The sequence below is a fragment of the Photinus pyralis genome, unplaced genomic scaffold, assembly GCF_008802855.1.
Source record: "Photinus pyralis isolate 1611_PpyrPB1 unplaced genomic scaffold, Ppyr1.3 Ppyr1.4_LG6, whole genome shotgun sequence".
Classification (NCBI taxonomy): Eukaryota; Metazoa; Arthropoda; class Insecta; order Coleoptera; family Lampyridae; genus Photinus; species Photinus pyralis.
The window spans coordinates 30,582,552-30,600,255 of record NW_022170663.1 but is presented as its reverse complement, the minus strand read 5'-3'; the positions used below and the strand labels follow the sequence as shown (position 1 = coordinate 30,600,255).

Sequence of the window (17,704 nt, the reverse complement as noted above, 5' to 3'; positions counted from 1 at the left end):
GACCTCAGCAACTCTCGACTGTAGCCCTTGTGTTAGGAGCGTTTTGTAAGCATTCTAGCAGGTTTTTATTAGGGAAATTCAACTGATTTTAAAGTGAATTGAGTTTATCATGCCGTTTTTGAAACTTGAAAATGTAACCTATTACCTAATCCTATCCTTTCTGAAAACCGCTTTCTTAAGAATTGCGATTGTGCAGGGTAGCTGATAAGTCTGGAAACCGTGGAATTATCGGGGAAAATTTACAAGGTATCAAAAAAAAGTTGTAGGGTTGGTCATGAAAGCGTGGCACATCAAAATTGCATTTTTTTAATGGAAGACCCTGTACAGGTTGGTCCAAATTCGTGGCGCACCATTAGGATCTGCGAACGCTGAGAGGGTGAGAGGTGGACGTTAAATGGGGGCAAAGTAAACAAAACTGAAAATGTCAAATTTCGTTTTCATTTTCCCTAGCTTAAACGGTCATACTATCATACTGCCGAGTTGAATTTTGTATGTTTATTTTATAACAGGATGTTAAATGACATTTTATAATCGGATTGAATATGAGTCACTCTTTACCCGTAAGGGTAGATAACGTGATCACTTTAACAAGGGTGGATAAAGTGAAACAGATGATTGTGGAGTCTAATGAGTAAATCTCTGTTATTCATATTTCAAATGGGACGCGGCGCACGAAATAAAATGAAGTTCAGAAGTACAATACTGTTTCTATCAAAACGACTACAACTACGGTGGAACCTAAGCTTGCTATTTTTGACGTCTAAATTAAATTCAGAATTGTCAGAAGCAATGATTTATATGGCTTCTGCTATAAATGCTATAAAATAAAGTTTTGTATTAAACACGACGATAAAGGAGAACTAACCAGCAGGCGCAGACGCTATTCTTATGGCAGATATCCTTTAAATTAGAGTATACAAACCATTATTATATTGAATAATCAGATAGTACCACAATTAGACAGCACGTGGCAGCACTTATCAGTCAGGGTTAGGAGCATAATATCTCGGTATGTCTATTATGGCCGAGCAAGGTATAAGAATATTACCGTGAAGAGGAATGAATAAAGCTTTGGAATAAACATGTAATGTAGGTACATAAACATATGATTTGACAACATTGCATTTGAGTTGAGAACAGCTGTTTTTATGTCAGGTAAATATTCAATAAATTAGTTACCTAGTGCTGAGTGGGATAAATAAATGTCTACATTTTTTTTCTTAGACCATATAGTACATGGACTGCTAATTGTAACTAAAATATGGTCAAGGACATCGCCTGGGTATGTGAGTTTCAGGGTAAACGAGTCTGTCCGAAGTTGTCCGATGAGACACGATTTGAGACTGTCAACCTATAAATTAACAAACGTCAATTAATGAATCGCCTAGATATCCCAAAAAAAGCAAACTTATTCTTATTTGTGGACGTATAGCAAATAATAAAGAGTATTTAAAGCTTCCCGTACTACGCGGTTACTATAAAGCTGTTCTTTCTTCTCTTGTTCAAATCTCTTTGTGCAGCATAAACTGATATTCATTTGTTACTTTTCCGAAAAACCAAAAGGTAGTGAAATCTTTTTGTTCTCATTTCTCTTCGATATTGTTTCCTAACATTTTCCCCAAAAGTTTCAAAATCTTTAATTTTCTCATCTAGGTACCATGTCGTACCAAATCTTAGCATCTCCTTTAATTCATTATTAGTGGTGTTTACACGACTTTAGTTTACCCTTCACATACCCACGACTACAGTGCCCTCTATCCGTGACCATCCATTTTGTATTGAAAGCATAGGGCGAATAGCAGTCCATGTACTATATGGTCTAAGTTTTTTTTACATTGGCTTTTGCATTAAACTTTTTAAACAAAAGAGCAGTGAAGTAAGCAGTAAAGCACGTGCAACTACCGAATAACAGTTTGAACACACTTCTTGATGATATTATTGTTCTTTGGTATGGATGGGGATGATGGTACACCTCTCGTTAAAATCGAACCAAAGCAGGAAGAAGAAATCCATTCCTCTCTTCAAGGAAACATTTTGGTGAGCAACGAAGCTTTGGTTACAATAAAAAACGAAATAACCATTAATGCACAGTGTTCTAAATCTATTTATAGTGAAGAAGTACAGCAACACTCTGATTTTCACCTTTTAACTCAGTCTAAATGGGCTGATTGTGATTATAAGACAAATTATAACAGCAGCCTTAAACAACATCGTGTATCAGCTAGGTATTTTAAATGTGCTGATTGTGATTATTGGACAAATGATAAACCCAACTTCAAACACCATCTTTTAAAACATAAAGTTTCTAAGGATTTTAAATGTGCCAATTGTGATTATGAGACCAATTATAAATGCAACTTTAACCAACATCTGTTAAAACATAAAGTTGCCAAGGATTTTAAATGTGCTGATTGTGATTATGAGACCCATAATAAATATCACTTTAAAAAACACCTTTTAAAACATAAAGTTTTCAAGGATTTGAAATGTGACAATTGTGATTATGAAACAAACAATAAATATTACTTTAACCAACACCTTTTAAATCATAAAATTTCCAAACATTTTAAATGCGTTAAATGTGATTATGGGACCAATGTGAAAAAGCACTTCACACGACACCTTTTACAACATAACGTTTCTAAGGAGTTTAAATGTGCTGATTGTGATTATGGGACAAACAATAAATATACATTTGACCGACACCTTTTAAAACATAAAGTTCTGACAAATTTTAAATGTGCTGATTGTTATTATGGGACAAATGATAAACGCAACCTGAAACAACATGTTTTGAAACATAAAGTTTTGAAGGTTTTTAATTGTGCTGATTGTAATTATGGGACAAATTATAAAAACAACTTTAATCAACATCTTTTAACACATAAAATTTCTAAGGATTTTAAATGTGGCGATTGTGCATATGGGACAAACAATAAATATATCTTTAATCAACACCTTTTAACACATAAAGTTGCTAAGGATTTTAAATGTGCTGATTGTGATTTTGGTACAAATAATAAATACTACTTCAAAAATCACCTCCTGAAACATGCCTATAAGAATTCTAATTAGTTACTTATAGGTAAATTATGGGACAAATAAAAAAAATTACTCCAAGAATCACCTTTTAACACATAAAGTTTCCAATGATTAGCAAAAATGTCTGTCCGTCTGTGAAATGTTGTAGTATTATATCGTGTGCAAATTTGAAGGAATAAAATTATTTTTTTTATTCAATATTGGAATTGATTCAACTTCTTCCAAGGTGTTAAGAAATTCAAAAGTCGGGAATCATCGGGCATTTCCGGAACGTGCGCTAAGCGATAGAAGAGCGCATATGTGGTGTAAAATAATTGTATTGTATAAATCGTTGAAGTTTGTGTTGTGGAATAAAGGGTTGCTATTTTGGCGTAAGGATCGTTTTCAGCAAAGCAGTAGTGGTATTGTGTCCCACTTTGCTCAAAATAGGGCGAAGGCGAGCGGATACGACACCCCTGAACGTTTGTATGCCGAGTATTTATAGCGATTGAGGGAGGAACATAAGAAAAGGAACAGCATTCCAATTCTTGAAAGATTGAGGTTGCACCAATTGTAATAGACTTGGTCACTTGACAAAAGATTGTAGGCAAAATCGGGCTGTGGTGATTTTGTAATCGACTAAAATTCCATTCGAACCACGCATCCGATCGAAAGGGTGGCAGAACCATTCGATATGATTCATTTGGGTTCATTTGTGAAATAAAAAAATGCTAGCTTATTGTGGCATAAAGCTCCTACCTACCGTTTGAGTGTGGAGGGCGAAGAGTGTTTGTGGAATGACAAGATTTTCGCTTATGACTTATTTTTCAATTCCGGTTCCAAACTTCAGTGATTTTAATAATCGAATTTCTCAAAATGACTAACGTATGACGCTTATGACTAGTTCACGATAAAATATGCTACGTGCTAGACCGTTTGCTTAGTCACTCGGTATATACAAAATTATCGCCGTAATAGAGACACAGTCCAAATACAAGAGATACCACTTTCTATAACCTAACTTTTTAACCGCAAAAATATTAATTTTAGAAAATAATGTGGAATATTATAAATTTGAGTTGTCGGTGTAATAATACTAAAAGTCATATTAAACTATGGACCTCTACAATTTTTCACAGATCCTTTAGTGAAGAACTAGGTGATTTTTACGCAAACGCAAACTACTTTTAAAAACAATTTTTTTACAGAATTTCGCGTGCTTAACTTGAAAACCACAAGAACTCAGCAATCTGCCCGCAAAAGATTACAAAAACCAGATGTATTGCCGCCAAGGTAGTATTACAAATACAAAAATAGCATTTAATTATTTATGATTACGTAGAACAAATAAAATGCCAATCGATCAAGATTGGGGTAACGTGTGGCCCGGGCCACGCTCGTTTCACCCCGCCACAGTACCGTTACCGATCCGCCAAGGCTTCACCCAAAAGAAAGCAGCGCCACCATCGAAATACGCAAACGCCGAACTCATGAAAATACCAAACTTTTTGCATTTAACGCCTCCAGTTATTAAGCGTCAGTGTGAAAGTTTGAAACGCTTCTGCACTCCTTGGCCACAAGGTTTGGAGACAGACGATAAGTGTGAGAAATATTTTCCGTTACACACTGCGTCAAGTAGTTACTGTTACTCTTCGCCGAGCATTCGAGATCCGTTGGCCAGGATTGTAACGTTGCAATTGAAATTGTCCAGTTTGCAGTTAAACGAGCATGCCAAAGACAAATTTCGAAGAATTGTCGGAGACCGTTACAATGAGGAGAATGATGTTGTTACGATTGTTGCGGATCGTTGTCCACTGCGTCAACAGAATTACGATTACGCAATGTATTTACTTACTGCTGTTTATCATGAGTCTTGGGTAAGGAAAGGAAATCTTTCAATATCTATTGGAAGTTCTTTTCACAACCTTAAAAAAGGGTTTACTTAACACAATGAGGGTTGTGTGAATTTCTATTATAAAATATATTCTTTATTTAAGAACGTAGAAGAGTGGGAAAAAAATAAATCCGATTTGGACATGGAGATTTACGATTGGAATGTCAGCCGATCTAAGAAGAACATAGAATCCATATTTGCTAAATCGAGCAATGAGATATTAAAGTCGGATGTCTACTCAAATGCTGTGACTTCATTAATGAACGAAGGTAAATTGTGTCTTTGACCTCACACGCATGTTAGCCGGTCTGTTGTAGGTGAAAACGATTACACAGTGTCAAAATATGGGGAAGCCGTTCGAGAACTATTGCAACTTCCACCTTAAGTAAACGTGCATTTGCAAAACATACAATACTTTTATTTCTTCAACTGTACATATTAGTGGTTTATACATTAAAAAAAGACAAACATTAAATATCTATATAAAAAAATAAAATCTTAACTTATTGTTACATTATATTCCTGAAATAGGAAATTATGTCAATTGCATCTGAGATTGTCTTCATTTACTTACGACTGGTCGATGTGTACGTAGAATGTGCGGACAATTTCGATTTTATATTAACATTCTTATCTGTAACAGAGCAACGGTTTAGTCAAACCCCTACATTTTAGGGATTTTGCCATGTACCTGACAATTTGCGTACACTGATTGCAGATTTTGTGGTATGGGGAATTCTATTTTCTTTATGTAAGCGTGGCGAAACTCTGGATCCTACGGTTAAAGGTGATCTTCCTGGCGCTAAAAGTAAAATTCGAATGTTAATTACATACTAACAAAAGATACATTCAGCAAATTAAAAATTCAATTGTAAAGTCTCTTTCTGGAGAGAATCAAACCCTAAACAGTTTTATTCTCAGACAGTCAAGGGGAATTAAACTCCCTATTAGATTATTCAAACGTCTTTTAACAGTAAAACCCAAACTCACCTGCAAAAAAGGCAAATCGGAGTTTGATCATTATGTAGTGAAAATTGATGAGAGGATGAATATTTGGAAATGCTTAGGATGTACAGTGCGTTCTAGTTTGGTTGAGGCTACAGTGTATCTCAGCCGTTTTCAAAGATAAGAGACTTGAGGTTTCAGCGACCCTGTGTTTTTGGTAACCTTTTAATACCATAAACAAAATCAATCAAATTGTTTTTGAGATACAGCAACAACAAACTGCACCCTCAGGATCAAATACACACTTTAGTCTCATGGTATATAATATAGGTACTATTGTGCTTCGTTTGTCCCGGGTAAAAAAATGAAATCCCAATTTTTGTCCTTTATAACCCAAAAGGTCCAATGGTATAGTCAAAATTTTTTTTAAATACACCCTGTAAGTATACCTTAACGGTAATTTTTTGCATTTGTTTTCCTGATTACAGTAATTGATGACTTTTTTAAAATTTTAGCTATAAACCAAAAATAAAAACTTTGTCTTTGACGGCTTTTAAACAGTAGGCCATAGATTCATGAAGATTTTAATTTGTTTATTGTATCCATGGTAACTACAGCAGCCGATACCAATCAATGAAAATGGTCAAACGGTCATTTGAAAAATATGATTGAATATATACCAAAATATAAGATGTGATAAATCAATGTGATCAGGTAAAAGAATTACAAAAAATTGACGTTAAGATATACAGGGTGTTGCATTTAAAAAATACCAATTTTCGGTCAAATCTCAGAAAAGAGGAGCGTAGTTACAAAATGTGATTGGAACTTCTGGACGAAATATATTCATTGGTGATGTCAAAAATTTTAACAGTGAATATCTCGAAAACGGTTGTCGGGGGCAAAATGAATCGTCTGAAAAAGACATATATCTATTGCCTAGGTCCAAACGACTATCTTGAAAACGAAGTGGCAGAACAGGGTACCTATTCATAGAAGGCAAGTGGAACGTTTGGACGAGAGATATTTACTGGAAATGCCTACTGAAAAGGAAGTGTGGGAGGAGGTACTCTCAAAGGGCGGTTGGAACGTCTAAATGAGGCATCTAATGGTGATATGAAAAGTTAAGTGTGAACATCTTGAAAATGGCGTGTCGCAGGAAGGTATTTACAAAGAAAAAAAGGCAATATTGCGGAGAATGTTTGTAAGAACTTGATTCTTCTTGCTTTCTATAGCGTGTAGTTGAATGCGTTCCAGGCGACCCTTACGTGCTTATGTGTAAGGAGTCTCCTTCCCCCCCTTTAATCATGTACCAAGAAGGTAAAAATCAATAACTATAGCATATAATCCAATTATTTATTAAGTTATTTTGGTATTAAAAAATGCAATTTATGTACACATAAGTGCACAAGCAATGAAGCGAATTCACTGATGTCAGATGTTCTTTTCTGAGACAAGCTGTCCATTATTTCACTTCAACGCCTACTTAATAAACATTTAAAACGGCTCTGCAAATCAATTTAAATCAAGTGTTCTGTGGAACTACTGATCGGATTTGAAAAATAAAAACAGTTTTGAAAACAATAAACATTCCTTTCGACCTATCTAACATTTACTACCGCTGCCCATTTAAAATTTTTGGGGTGCAATTCACTCCCTTCTCAGGGTTAAAGTTATGTAAATAGCATTACTTAATTTAGGTGCCCCCCTCAAAACTAAAATTGAAGTGTTCGAGCGTTTCTGGCAAAACTGTCGTTAAGTGGGCAAAATTGGCATTGACTGTTTTCAGTGGGCCACCCTGTATGTGCTAAACATAAAAATAAAAATTACGTTTGAACTTTGGGTCGCAATCTTGTGAGTTCAAAAGGGCGCGTTCAGCCTTTTCTGTACAGACAAAAGGGGTAGTGAATAGGGCGGCACATAAAATATTGTGTAAGCAATGCCAACGTCGGACACTGAGGTTAATTTGATACTAAAACTGTAAAAACTGCTAAAAAAGAATCAATAATTCGAATGACTTTACGCTAGCAAAAGCAAAATTTTGATCGACCATGGATTATCCTTACAACATCTGTACAATGGTGATTTACTTAAAAGTCAGGAAAATGACACATTACTGGCGAGGAAATATTGAAGTACAAGGCCCCACAGAGTATTTTAATTTCCGAGTCAAGTAATGTCATTTTACTGACGAGTCTTGTATTAAATTTTACCCGAAATCGTATTTTAATATAAAATTTCAATTTTCATATACAACTTTTGATTAATGCCAATCTGTCAATGATGACAGGAGTCATTATAGACATTTAGCAATGTGACAGGTGCGGCCGGTAAAGTGACAGGCGGCGGGAAAAGTAGACTGGCCTGCCTCCGTCACGGAAACTAATATTTTCCTGACATAAAGTAGGCATGAAAATGAAGGTTTCGTGACGATTTTGGGTAAGTTATTTACATAATAAGTCATGAACGTGGTCGTTTACATGACGCGGAGGCTTATTGAAAAGTACGAGGACGCTACGCGTCCGAGTATCTCTTTAATGCCTCCAAGTCAGGTAGACTCACTTTCATGACATATTATGTATAAAATTATACCTGAACCGCAATATGTAGAAAACTTTTCCAAATTAAATTATTCATGTGTGAAATTTTGATACCTAATCACGCATGCCAAAATCGCTTTATTTAATTGTTTCCATAGAGATTTCAAAATAATTAAAACAGTCAGTGTCATTTTTAACGCAGGTTTCAGTTTATACTTTGTACTTTTCAACTATACCGTCTTTATAACTATGTACAAAAGCAGGTATCAGTGAAGAAGAGTACCTATGCAAGACGTTGTTATAATGTAGCCGAAGCTGCGGCCGCTGTAGTGAAATATTCGCTCTCCACAAAGTCAAAAAAAAGGTACGAAAAGGCGTAGAAACCTTTTAATGACTGGGGTAAAACTAAAGGAATAATTACTTCCACACATATTCCATTAATTGTTCGTAATAAAAAACCATTATCCTTTGTGTAGGTATATTAATATTTAAAAATATCCACATAGTCTGCATTATAATTATCCAATCGTTGATTGAATAACTTATTCAATGAATGATCTAATTGTTATTTTGCATGTACTAGGACTGTAATGGGCGTCAGGCAAAAATATTACAGTACTAGTCAGGTAAAGATCAACTTTCTAATGTCAAAATAGCCCTGAAATTTAGATTTTCTTGACGGTTTCAGGTAAAATATATTCTAATAATTGTAGGACTTGTACGGCTTGTATTATAGGCCCCAGGTAGAATGAACAAATTCTTCGGAGTAAAACAAATGCAAGGTTTCGTTTCATTGAACTTTGCTGGTAAGGTAGAAACTCATCTATGGCATGAATGAAATGAAATGACTAAACTTATACAGCCACAATATATCCTAAAAAGGCAAGACAAAAATTGGCAAGTAACAACGTGGCGTATCTTCTAAAAGTAATAGCAAAAGAACTCTGCACGACCTCCGTCGGTGAAACAAGGAACTACTGTAATAAGAAATCTATAATACTTGGTACAAATTTTACTACAGTAACAAACTTTCATCTAAACTAGTGGATTACAAAGAGAATACCTAGATGGCGTTATACTACAAACATCAAATTCCCAGTACTTATAAACTTGGTACTTGGTAGATAAGAAATCCATTTATTGTATTACTGATGGCTCACATCTTAGTAAGTAACGTCCAGAGGCGCAATTAACTTTTTGCCACCAGTCGGTTAAGATTTTGAGGCGCTTTTGAAGAAAATTCGGGGGCGGCGGAGGATTATAATGTACAGTAAACATAAAACAAGTAAATATTAGCATATTTTCCATGCAGTGATCATAAGAAAGTTGGCATTGCGCAATATGCGCATATCTGATTTTTTTTACTATATGCGATATGTTTACATTCTAAGTAACTCAGCTATAAGACAACAGTCATGAATTGGTAGAAACACAGTGACTAAAACTTGTTGAGTTTGAGTGAAAACATACCGATTATTTTAGGTTCTAAATTTATAACTGTAGCGTGGAGGGGAATAAAAAAAATGGACACTTTCAGCTGTACATTGTAGAATCTCTTTCGGAGGTTTTCTTTTGACACCAAGCCCATTCAAATCTGTCTACATAACTTAATAACTTTTTTAATAATAATAATAATGTAATAATAATAATAATAACAGTAGTGATACCTACTGTCACTTACAAAACTGAGTGCTGTATTAAGCAATACTTACCATGTGTCAACAATCGCTTTGCCGTTTTTTGTCCTGAATTTTGATTCTTATTTAGAAGTGGCGATTTGATCAGTTTTGGTTTAGTGACTAAAAAAAGCGTATTAGAAACAGAAAATCGCTGCCATATAAATAACGAACCTTTCAACATCATACCTTCGGCGCAAACATTACGAGTATTTTTATTTGCATCCAGTTGTACCGTTTGTTTGTCGAACACTGTAATAAAAATCACATTAGTAATGTCGCACACTAATACAATTGGGATAGATTGAACTGGCATCTACTAAAAATGGGATTTGCAAGAAAATGACGGGTTTTAGTACAAGCCAGTGGGTATCAATAAAATTTCCCACTCCCCAACAGCACCTTCGTCTTCTAGCGGCTCGTCGTCGATAGGCAGATAAGCATAGGTTGCGTCAGCCACCACCACATCATTGCTACTAACAGAGAGAGTGTCGAGAACTACAATAAAAAAATTGAAATACATTTTAGAGCGCTTATAATTTTGCAATAAGAAATTACACGGAATGAGTTTTATCAGCTATACTGTAACTCAGGACAAAACTTTGAAGGATATCACCGAAAAACGTTGATAAGAATGAGAAAACTATCGCACCTTTTGTCGTATTCATAGCACCATCGGCGGTCGACTTCTTGGGGGGAAGGGTGAATGTATTATCTAACTCTGTCTCTTCACTGTATTTCCTCTTGGCACCCGCCACACTGTCCTCGACGGTTGTCGAGCTCACGCCGTAGTCCGCGTCTGGGAAGTAATCGTCGCTCCACGACACCGTACGTATCCCTTGCAGATTGCGCTTTAGCTCGTTATATTTAGACATTAACCCTTCCGTTGCGAAACCGTGCCCGCGCAATTGCATGAAGCAGGGTTTTAATACGTCGGAGAGTTGCGCGATGAGGTGATCGCGAATTCTTAGCTCACCGTTTTGGAGATCAATAACCTTTTGCAGATGTTCGGCCTGTAATTAGTGTTTTTTGATAAAAATTTCACGTGGTTTTCATATACAGTGTCCACAGATTGAGTTCGTACAAAGACAAATTCGTTTAGCATTGGATCTTCAAGTTCTGAGGATCGCTCCTGCTTAGTCTCAAACTCAGATATTGAAAATGAGCCAAATCAATTAATATACAAGGTGTTTTTTTGGTGAATTCTAAAAGTCAGTCACGAGTAAACTGTCTTTATTTTACCAGATATTACAAAAAGTTGTTCAGAATTGAAAGTTATGGAAGACTTTCAATTTTCATACAAATCAGCCTACTTTGATTTTTGTTACAAACATGAGTTCAGAAAAAACTCGTGGTTGATCCATGCTCTAAATGGGGTGATGAACCATACAGGAAATAAACGACTAAATTCCTCAAAACCTTCCCCATGGATATTTAATTATTGAGGAACAGAAAGGTTTTGAGGAATTGAGTCGTTTATTTCCTGTACAAACATGAGTTCAAAAATATCGGAGGCTAATGTAAAAAATCAAAGTAGGCTGATTTGTATGGGAATTGAAAGTCTTCCATTAACTTTCAATTATGAACTTTTTTAAATACATTTTTGTTATATCTGGTAAAATAAAAACAGTTTACTCGTGACCAATTCTTAGAATTCAGCAAAAACAACACCCTCATTTTTTCAATATCTTAGTTTGAGACTGAGCAGGAGCGATCCTCAGAACATGAAGATCCCACTCGAATAAAATTTGTCGTATACTCAATCCGTGGACACACTGTATAAATTAAATTTTATTTTCTCTTATATGGTTCAGAGTTTCAGTTAACTTTTCATATTTTTCTTTGTAAATTACACAAGGTGTTCAAACTAAAATTTGCACTTGTTAATAATAATAATAATAATAATAAAATTATTATAATAATTTTTTTTGTTTTGTTTTCCTCTTTCCTGATATCGTTGGCTATTGTGCCCATCAATAGCTATGTTGGTAAGTATGAATTACATACTATCCCTACATTTCCAATGTGCGTGTGTGATTTTTTTTTAGGACCCGACATAGCTTCACCAGACAAGCGACATAGACACAGACACTAATCGTTACTTGATTCTAATCCGTGCGATTAGTTAACCATTAATTTAATTAATTAATTAGCTTCCTAGCATGTGCTAGGTAGCTATTGCGATAGCCGTTTTTTGAACATTTCAAAATTTCATCAAATGTCGACGTTTTAGACCATTTTAAGCAACTTTTAAAGAATAAAATTTTTTTCCGTCTGTATACGTACGTACGTTTGTTGGCAATTTTCTGAGAAAACGGCTCGACGGATTTTGTTGAAATTTTGTATATATGTTTTAGGCATACCGAACAGAAAAATAACGGGCCGGATTTTTGAAAAAAATTTTGGAGCGCCGTAACGGCATCGAACTTTTTTTTTCAAATAGCAACCTAAAATTTTTATTCTATTATTTGGAAGACCTTATTTTCCTGTGTACAACCTACAAAAAATTGGGCCGGGTTATATTATCAAAAAACGGAGAAAAAAATTGTCAAAGTCAAAAAATTGTGTTGCATATGTGCAAAACGCAACGATCTTGTTTCTGAAGCAATTTAAACGAAATTTCTATGGTAAGTCCCTTTAATAAAAGCAAACAAAATTCATGCGCAAAAATCGTGTTGCGCATGCGCAGAAATGCAATTTTCTTATTTATGGAACAATTAAAACGAAATTTGGATGGTAGGTCCTCCTAATAAAAGAAAACAAAATGCATGCGCAAAAAATAGTGTTGCACATGTGCAACATCCAACTTTCTTATTTATGGAGCAATTTTAACGAAATTTGGATGGTAGGTCCCTCTAACAAAAGCAAACAAAATGCATGCGTAAAAATTGACGTTTTAGACCATTTTAAGCAACTTTTAAAGAATAAATTTTTCCCGTCTGTAAGTGCGTACATATGTTGGCAATTTTTGGTTTCAGCTAGGAAGCTATTCTGTCAAGAATTTGACACCTGGTTTTTTAATTTCATTAAACGTTCATTTATTAAAAAAAACCAGGCTAGACCTGAGTTCTCACAACAAACACCGACCATAATAATAATATGTGTTGCATTGTTACAAAGAACATTCGCAGAAGTCATAATAATGTACTACTACAGCTTGTTAATTTGACTTTCAAATTCAGCAAAATCAGTTCATGAAAAATGTACACACCTCAAATTAGACCAAATTTCAGGTCACTTTAAGACATTAAGAGCATGATGGCATCATATGCTCAGTCCAATCAATCAGATCTAACATTACAAAATACTGCAAAATGTGCAGAGACCGGTTTACGGTACATATTATGTATTATTCTAATTAACCATAATTAATCACATTACTCCATAATATAACACATGGGATGTATAATACACCATGTGCCATTTGCCGGCCCATGTGGTGCAGTTCAGTTAAAGCTGAACTGTGGTGCTAAGGGTCCCTGGTTCGAATCCGAGTTCGGGTATGAATATTTGTAAATGTATAGTGAGTTGGGTTGGTAGAGCAGCCTTGGCTGAAACCCCGCCCACTCAAAAATAAAGGCAAAATAAAATAAAAAAATTAAAATTTTTCATAGGAGCGACCTCCTAAGGAGATGAATTGTAAGTAATTAGATTTAGAATTACTGATACAAATTTTAAGCATTTATTGGCAGGTACATATGTCCTCTGAGGACTGCCAAGATCCCCCTACAACCATCCCTGGTGATGCAGGGCGCTCAAAAAGCAGAAAAACTGGGGGGGGGGGCAAACTGTTCAATAAGGTAAGATCAGATTGAGAGACCTATAAGGTCAACTTAAGGCTATAAAAGAAGGATATTAGGAGGCGTCAGAAGGAGGCATGGAAGAGTTTTTGTAGCTTTATAGAATCCACCTCCTCCACATTCCGCCTAAATAAAATTCTAACGAAAAGTTCATATTATAACCCAGCCAGCCTCAGGGAGAGGATGGTGCCTACACGGACAATCTCTCAGAGACAGCCGAGGTACTGGCAAGAGTGACCTGAGTGGTGAAATCGTTCTCAGCATACAAATCACCAGAATTCAACGGCATGATAACAGTCCTCCTGCAATGGGGACTGAATGTTTTTGTTATCCACCACGGCGCGCTGTAACAAAAGTTGTACGACGCTGGATTGCGCAGCTGCTGAATCTTAGAACAGTGCACATCAGCGTTGGCTATGAAATGTTAAGGTGCACAGTGGTGAAACCATGCTCCCAAGGTGGGGTGCTATCACCACTTCTGTGGAACTTAACTGTTAACAGCATCCTCTGTTGCCTCAATGACAGTGGCTACTATATGCTGGGGTATGCAGATGATATAACCGCACTAATCGACACATTTCAGGCTACTCTATGCAGACTGATGCAATCAGCTCTTAAAATAACCGAACAATTTTATAGCGAACACCGTTCATCAACCGGAGAAAAACAGAGCTAGTTCTCTTCACAAGAAAAAGAAAGGTAGAGGGTCTTCAAACTCCCCTGCTATTCCAAGAACACCTCCAATTTTCGGAATCAGTGAAATATCTAGAAATCACACTTGACAAAAAACTGAATTGCAACAAACATATAGAGCTCAAAGGCAAAACAGCGAATAGGGCTTTCTGGCAAACTCGCTGGGCAATTGGGAGACTTTGTCCATCCCCGAAAGGTGTCTTGTGAGTGTACAGGGTGGTCCGAACTTGACACTTTCTTATGGAAACACCCTTTATTTTAAGGAATAGACAAGTTAAAAAAGTAATCGTAAACGATTTACAAATAGCGCATTTCCACTTGCATTCATTTCCCATTTGTAAGCTGCAACTTCTATTAAAATCTTAAAAATCCGGCCACAAATATGAAAGATAACGTTGCATAGGTGCAATCAATTTTTGACGTCCTACTTCAATTTCAGTTTATAAGAAGAATGAAATGAAATGAAATTTCAATGCTTTCATAAATAAGAAAGTTGACACTGCGCTTGCGCAAACCTAAATTTTGAAACTAACGTTAGATTCCTTTGTCCCAAGTGGCTATGTATCCAATTTCATTTAAATTCTTCCATAAATAAAAAAGTTGGCACTGCGCATGCGCAAAACCAAATTTTGAAACTGGCGTTAGATTTTCCTTTATTCCAGGCGTTTCTACACAAAGTTATCGTTCACACGGACAGATAGATGGACAGACAGACCAACAGACGGACGACAGACAGCAATACAAAATTATAAACAATATCTATGATCGTTAATAAACGGCAGAAGTATAAAATTATGGAACATGTAAAAAATGGTTCTTTGGTTTTTGTACAATAACTTTTTTAGCAATAAACGCAGAAAAAATTCCTTCCTTGGTGCAATCCTCGACTCGGTAAAGAACCAAATAGCGAAAAAAGTGGAACAATAGCTCTTAAGATAAGGAACTAGTACCGTCCCAACGATTGCCCGAACGGACGGACAAAGTGGCCACAATAGCGCATTTTTGTGTTTATTTTTGTAGAAATGCGCTAAAAAGGGACTTAAGCGTCTGGATGCCAATTTGAAAGAGAAAATCACTGGCGCAAACAGAATTCAGCTATCTCTAATCGTTTGGCCGCTAGGGGGCGCTTCCGAATTTAGTCGATTTCCATAATGCCCCATAACTTTCTTATTATTAAAGATAATTGATTTTGGCAAAATCTTTCTTAGAGTACTTTTTTATGTAGAATCCATCTGAATGGAGTTTTTATACAGGGTGTTTTGTTTTTCTTATACGACCCTAAACTATATTTTTTCATATGGACCAATCTATACAGCGTGGCAAGTTGACGGCGGAACATAGGGAACCTAAAGAAAAAGTAAAAATACGCCCGGATAGATACTTAAAATCGCCATTAGATGTCACCAAAAAAGCGTGCATAAGCCCTTTTTTAAAAGTATAAAAGTCAAATTAATAAATTCGTTGGCCATGATTTACCTACCGCATTTGTTACCTAATTCTTTGATTTAACTGTCATCTGTAATTATTTCATCCTTTTGTGGTTGAAGTGAGATGATAGTCAAAAGACCGATTTTTTGTAGTAGGTACCTAGCAAGTGTGACACATCACTCCATGGCCAACCAGTTTTTACCAATTTTTAGGATTTTTTATTTAATTTTTAGGCTTGCATAAGACCTTACAGTTGCGTATTTTTATGTTATCTGATGGATATTTTAGTTATCTATCCGAAGATGTTTTTATTTTTTCTGTAGGATGAAATGGGGAGCAGGAATTACCGAAAATGTCTTTTCCCATGTTATTTCCCTATGTTCCACTATCAACTTGGACGCTGTATATTTTAGAGTTTTTGAATAAAGGGTAAAATTTTCTAAATTTGGATGTATCACTTGTTATATTTTAATATTAAATATGATTTGCCATTGCAATATTGCATTTTATACACTAACATATTTATATTGCACACATCTAGGTTTCCATGGCGAACAAAAGATGGTAGGATTGTGTAAAAAGACAATTTCTTGGTTATTCGGAAATGTTTATTAGTTTCCAAATATTTTTAAGTTCAAATAATACACAAAAAACAAAGAACGTGAAAACACATGCAAATAAAACAAATAAGTCATATAATATACAGGGTGGCAATTTGAAAACTTACCATCCCCCATGTCTTAGTAAATACACGAGATATTTTCAAAAATCAAAATCTGTGTCGGTAATTCGGAGGGGGAATCACAATGACATAGTTGGCGACGCACCCCCTCCAACCCCCTGCGCCCCAGCCACCCCAACTTTTAAATCTTAAACAGTGACCCCCCATGTGTGATACGTCGTTGGAAAGCTCTGAAAAAATGCTTTCCAACCATACCAAATAGCATTACATTTAGGTTAGTAATTATCGTGCAAATGTCGTTGCTTGATCTTTTATTTATCACTATCTGTATTGCTAACTAGAAGATAGTAGTACAGAAAGCGGATAAAGGTATAAAAAGACACATTCCTTCACCCATAGCAGACATCAAAAAATACACAAAATAAATATGAATAGCATTTTTTCTTCTTAATTTAACCCATAACGCAATAAAGAAAACCATTTTGAATATTTTTATTGAAATAAAAGCCAACTTTAGAAAATGTACCATATTAGTTTATTTTTTGATTTGCACGATAATTAATAACCTAAATGTAATGCTATTTGGTGCACGATAATTACTAACCTAAATGTAATGCTATTTGGGTTGGGGTGGCTGGGGCGCAGGCGGTTGGAGGGGGTGCGTTGCCAACTATCTCATTGTGATTCCCCCTCCGAATTAATATTTTGATTTTTTTAAATATCTCGTTTATTTATTAAGACATGGGGGATGGTAAGTTTTCAAATTGCCACCCCGTATAAATAAATAATACAGGTAACCAAGAAACAGTCGTTTTAAACAATCCTCCAATCTTTTGATCGCCATGGAAACGTAGATGTCGACAATAAAAACATTTTAATGTATAAAATGCAATATTGTAAATAATATTTAATATAAATACAGGGTGTCTTAATTTGAGTAGAATAACATGGCTATCTTGGTTATTATTATACTTACAAATTCGGTTAAATTGGCAAAGTTGTGTAGTTTTTGATGCTAATGGATA

At 35.4% G+C, this 17,704-nt stretch overlaps 3 protein-coding genes across 4 annotated transcripts in view; 2 read left to right on the top strand and 1 right to left on the bottom strand.

Moving 5' to 3' along the window:
• Window positions 1-3,721: 3,721 nt before the first annotated feature.
• On the top strand, window positions 3,722-5,404 carry LOC116174708 (28S ribosomal protein S35, mitochondrial). The gene is made up of 5 exons (XM_031492674.1): window positions 3,722-4,180; window positions 4,230-4,314; window positions 4,364-4,898; window positions 5,019-5,184; window positions 5,233-5,404. The coding sequence occupies exons 1-5, from the start codon at window positions 4,078-4,080 to the stop codon at window positions 5,298-5,300; spliced, it is 957 nt and encodes a 318-aa protein (XP_031348534.1). The 5' UTR covers window positions 3,722-4,077; the 3' UTR covers window positions 5,301-5,404.
• LOC116174709 lies at window positions 5,312-11,110 on the bottom strand. Of its 2 annotated transcripts, XM_031492675.1 has the most exons (7): window positions 10,729-11,109; window positions 10,479-10,574; window positions 10,251-10,328; window positions 10,113-10,199; window positions 5,607-5,717; window positions 5,490-5,549; window positions 5,312-5,437 (listed from the first exon to the last, which is right to left on the bottom strand). In XM_031492675.1, the coding sequence occupies exons 1-7, from the start codon at window positions 10,988-10,990 to the stop codon at window positions 5,430-5,432; spliced, it is 702 nt and encodes a 233-aa protein (XP_031348535.1). In that variant the 5' UTR covers window positions 10,991-11,109; the 3' UTR covers window positions 5,312-5,429. The 2 variants fall into 2 exon arrangements, with proteins under 2 accessions (XP_031348535.1, XP_031348536.1); XM_031492676.1 differs by lacking the exon at window positions 10,479-10,574 and having other exon boundaries at window positions 5,421-5,549; window positions 10,729-11,110.
• Window positions 11,111-13,334: 2,224 nt separating this feature from the next.
• Window positions 13,335-17,704, top strand: part of LOC116174586 (aminopeptidase N-like) — a 7,837-nt gene continuing 3,467 nt past the window's right edge. The window contains exon 1 of the mRNA XM_031492524.1: window positions 13,335-13,411. Coding sequence (XP_031348384.1) covers window positions 13,335-13,411 — 77 coding nt within the window. The remainder of the gene's footprint in view (window positions 13,412-17,704) is intronic.

What these genes read in the sequence shown, in the direction of transcription:
- LOC116174708 (XM_031492674.1), top strand. Translation starts at nt 4,078, where the DNA reads ATGTGGAATATTATAAATTTGAGTTGTCGGTGTAATAATACTAAAAGT. An exon ending in ATCCTTTAGTGAAGAACTAG is followed by an intron (nt 4,181 to 4,229) that starts GTGATTTTTACG and finishes ATTTTTTTACAG; the next exon opens with AATTTCGCGTGCTTAACTTG. An exon ending in CTGTTTATCATGAGTCTTGG is followed by an intron (nt 4,899 to 5,018) that starts GTAAGGAAAGGA and finishes TCTTTATTTAAG; the next exon opens with AACGTAGAAGAGTGGGAAAA.
- LOC116174709 (XM_031492675.1), bottom strand. Translation starts at nt 10,990, where the DNA reads ATGCAATTGCGCGGGCACGGTTTCGCAACGGAAGGGTTAATGTCTAAA. An exon ending in AAAGCGATTGTTGACACATG is followed by an intron (nt 5,718 to 10,112) that starts GTAAGTATTGCT and finishes TTTTACTTTTAG; the next exon opens with CGCCAGGAAGATCACCTTTA. An exon ending in CAGTGTACGCAAATTGTCAG is followed by an intron (nt 5,550 to 5,606) that starts GTACATGGCAAA and finishes GCTCTGTTACAG; the next exon opens with ATAAGAATGTTAATATAAAA.